Source organism: Aplysia californica, unplaced genomic scaffold (assembly GCF_000002075.1).
Source record: "Aplysia californica isolate F4 #8 unplaced genomic scaffold, AplCal3.0 scaffold00099, whole genome shotgun sequence".
Classification (NCBI taxonomy): Eukaryota; Metazoa; Mollusca; class Gastropoda; order Aplysiida; family Aplysiidae; genus Aplysia; species Aplysia californica.
Window position 1 is genome coordinate 214,508 of NW_004797369.1, and position 1,612 is coordinate 216,119.

General features: G+C 36.5%; 1 protein-coding gene across 1 annotated transcript in view; it reads left to right on the forward strand.

The window, feature by feature from the left end:
* The window catches only part of LOC101858619, a gene marked incomplete at its 3' end in the record, with an annotated part of 2,675 nt that extends 1,593 nt beyond the window's left edge, over positions 1 to 1,082 (forward strand). Inside the window, 1 exon segment of the mRNA XM_013080780.1 lies at positions 687 to 1,082. Coding sequence (XP_012936234.1) covers positions 687 to 1,082 — 396 coding nt within the window.
* Between the last annotated feature and the right edge of the window lie 530 nt (positions 1,083 to 1,612).

Below are 1,612 nucleotides of genomic sequence, written 5' to 3' on the forward strand. Positions count from 1 at the left end.
AAACAAACAAACAAACAACAAACAACAAACAAACAAACAACAAACAAACAACAAACAACCAAACAAACAACAAACAACAAACAACCAAACAAACAACAAACAACAAACAACCAAACAAACAACAAACAAACAACAAACAAACAACAAACAACAAACAACTAAACAAACAACAAACAACAAACAACCAAACAAACAACAAACAAACAACAAACAACAAACAAACAAACAAACAAACAAACAACAAACAACAAACAAACAAACAACAAACAACAAACAAACAACAAACAACAAACAACCAAACAAACAACAAACAACAAACAACAAACAAACAACAAACAAACAAACAACCAAACAAACAACAAACAACAAACAAACAAACAAACAACAAACAACAAACAAACAAACAACAAACAACAAACAAACAACAAACAACAAACAACCAAACAAACAACAAACAACAAACAACAAACAAACAACAAACAACAAACAACCAAACAAACAACAAACAACAAACAAACAAACAAACAACAAACAAACAACAAACAACAAACAAACAACAAACAAACAACCAAACAACCAAACAAACAACAAACAACAAATAACAAACAAACAAATATCAAACAACAAACAAACAAATAACCAAGCAAGAAACAAACACACAAACAAATATTCTTACATTTCCCCAGCAGAGCCCGAGGACACAGAGACACTGCTGGAACATGAGCAGCTTCTTGTTGTCCCCGAACTCACATCCGCGAAGCAACATCCGCCCACGGCTTTCAAAGATAGCTCCGCGATGCAACAGCATAAGTCCTCGGCGCTAAAAGACAACACAGCAAAGCAGTATCCACACACAGCCTCTGAAGACAGTTTTGCGAAGCATCAGCTATCCGCGGTCCCCGAGGTAGGATCTATGAAGGAACATTCACCGACAAAAGATGAATCATCGAAGGAACGTGTATCCACAGGCCTAGTGTCTCGAGACAAATCCGCGAAGCAACACTCATCCAAAGTCTCTCAAGACAACTCCGCGAAGCAACTGTTCGTGGTGGACAGCTCTACCAGACCGTCTGCCCCTCAAAGTACGTCGCCTTTTATTATTATCATTGTCATTAGTCTTATCAGTAGTAGTAGTAGTAGTAGTAGTAGTAGTAGTAGTAGTAGTAGTAGTAGTAGTAGTAGTAGTAGTAATAGTAGTAGTAGCATTATTAATATTACCATCATTATCATTATCGCCGTGTCTCTTTTATGTTGCCAAGCGTCCTTTTGAGTTTTTGAAATGTGCATCATAATGTTAGTTATACCAAACGAATTTGACAGTTTTGCTTCTCTTATTTGAGTCAAAACAAAAGACAGAAAAATGTTTGCTGCTATGAATAGATGATGGTGCACTCAGTTCTCTGCCTTCTGACAATCTATTTTGTGCCAGTAAGACATCTAGATTTTTTTTTTTACATAACACAAAGAAACGGAACACAGTCATTTACAAAGATCGCTTAATACAGCCTTCTGGATCGTTTTTCAGGTATATGTTCGTCAGAAGTATTTGCGGAAAAAAAACTTACCTCATCTCTCTGAGAGAGCTGTGGATGCCTTCTGCCAGTCATATTGC